This window comes from Pinus tabuliformis, chromosome 9, assembly GCF_031772625.1.
Source record: "Pinus tabuliformis cultivar Carrire ecotype Pingquan chromosome 9, CPIR1, whole genome shotgun sequence".
NCBI classification, from domain to species: Eukaryota; Viridiplantae; Streptophyta; class Pinopsida; order Pinales; family Pinaceae; genus Pinus; species Pinus tabuliformis.
This window is the reverse complement of record NC_142307.1, coordinates 1,051,014,591-1,051,016,201: the sequence shown is the minus strand read 5'-3', so window position 1 is coordinate 1,051,016,201 and position 1,611 is coordinate 1,051,014,591. Positions and strand designations below refer to the sequence as shown.

Sequence of the window (1,611 nt, the reverse complement as noted above, 5' to 3'; positions counted from 1 at the left end):
GTGTTATGCTCATCCGTAATTAATTTGGGAATATTGCTGATGATTTTCTCAATAGCATCTGTTCTGTTTGTATCCGGCTCTTGATTCATTTTCTTGAAGTAGTTGAGGAACACCTGTTCTATCCCTTCATGTGTTTCGATTTTGCTTCCTTGTTCATTGGTGACCCGTGAAATTTGATTTATCATTCTTCTTTGCACTGTAGATTTGTGGAAGAATTTCGTGTTCTTCTCACCCTCCTTCAACCATCTAACTCTTGATTTTTGTCTCCATAGAGTTTCCTCTTGTGACTCTCGCTCGAGGAGTTGATTCTCTAAGGACTACTCTTTCTTGCTAAGTTCTTTCGAGCGTCCTTCAGTTATCATTCTTTGCTGAACCACTTTCATTTCTTGATTGAGGATTTCCTTAGCCTTAAAAATGTTGCCAAAGACAGAGTGATTCCATTTTTTAATTTCCCCTTTGAGATATTTCAGCTTCCTTTGGAATGAATCCATTTTTGTATCATCCGTTAAATTGCATTTTTCCCAGGTTGCTTTAACAAATTCGTTGAAGTCCGGGTGAGACAACCAAAAAGCCTCAAATCTAAAGGGACGTCTAATATGGCAGCCAGGACGATTCCACTAGAGGGCTATCGGCCAATGATCGGAACCAGAGTAAGGGAGAATAGAAGCTGTGAATTCTCCACCTACATGAACTGCATTGTCAGAGATTAAAAAGCGATCCAGACGTGATGCTATTTGCATTGGACCTGTCTGTTTGTTGTTCCAGGTGTAGAGGCCATTATTTGTAGGAACATCTATAAGCCAATTATTCTGTATGAAGTTCTTTAATAGAGATCCGTCCCTGTTTGTTCTGCATCGGCCTCCTTTTTTTTCCTCCACCGAAGCGATCATATTATAGTCTCCTCCAGCTATCCATAATGGGTATTGCCTATCTGTGCTAAGATTTGTTAAAGCTTCCAAAATTTCATTCTTCTGCTGGGATTCTTGGGGAAAATACACATTAGTGATGTGCCCATAGATGTTGGTTCCTATTATATGGAATATTGCTTGGATGAAATTTTTATTTGCATGTATGTTGGTCATTTGAATCTTTCTTGCATCCCAAAGCACTGCAAGTCCTCCGGAAGCGCCCTGAGCATCAACAGCTACTACTGTCCCCCCTGGCCAGGCTTTAGCTGCTATTTTTTCCAAAACTGTCGAGTTGCATTTTGTTTCCTGTAGAAAAAGAACTGCTGGTTTTTCTTCCATTAACATGTTTTTTAAGAGTTTTCCTTTCCTGGGGCAGTTAAGCCCTCTGATATTCCAAGAGATCAACTTCATTGGGAAGGATTGGGGTTGATGTTGAAATACTTGGTTAGCTTGGCATATCTGCCCGAATCTACCAGCACTTCTCCAATTTTGATGGTTCTTTCTAAGGTTGTTTTCCTTCCCCTTTTTTTGTTGTCTTTTGTAATAAATTTGTCGTCCCATTGGCTGCCAATTTGAACCCCTAGTGAGTATTTTTTCCGGGCATTTTTGAGGACTTCCACTAGATTGTCCACTTGTTTATCAGGTATTTTGTCGAAGTTCCCTGTTTTACAGGCCTGTTCTAATCCCAAGAGATCTAGCTCAC

General features: G+C 40.2%; 1 protein-coding gene across 1 annotated transcript; it reads right to left on the bottom strand.

Annotated features, from left to right (window-relative positions):
- Window positions 1–617: 617 nt before the first annotated feature.
- On the bottom strand, window positions 618–1,247 carry LOC149152302 (uncharacterized). Its single transcript, XM_089443443.1, has one exon. The coding sequence runs from the start codon at window positions 1,245–1,247 to the stop codon at window positions 618–620; it is 630 nt and encodes a 209-aa protein (XP_089299569.1).
- Window positions 1,248–1,611: the final 364 nt, after the last annotated feature.

Excerpts from the sequence above, each read along its gene's own strand:
- LOC149152302 (XM_089443443.1), bottom strand. The coding sequence starts at position 1,247 with ATGGAAGAAAAACCAGCAGTTCTTTTTCTACAGGAAACAAAATGCAAC.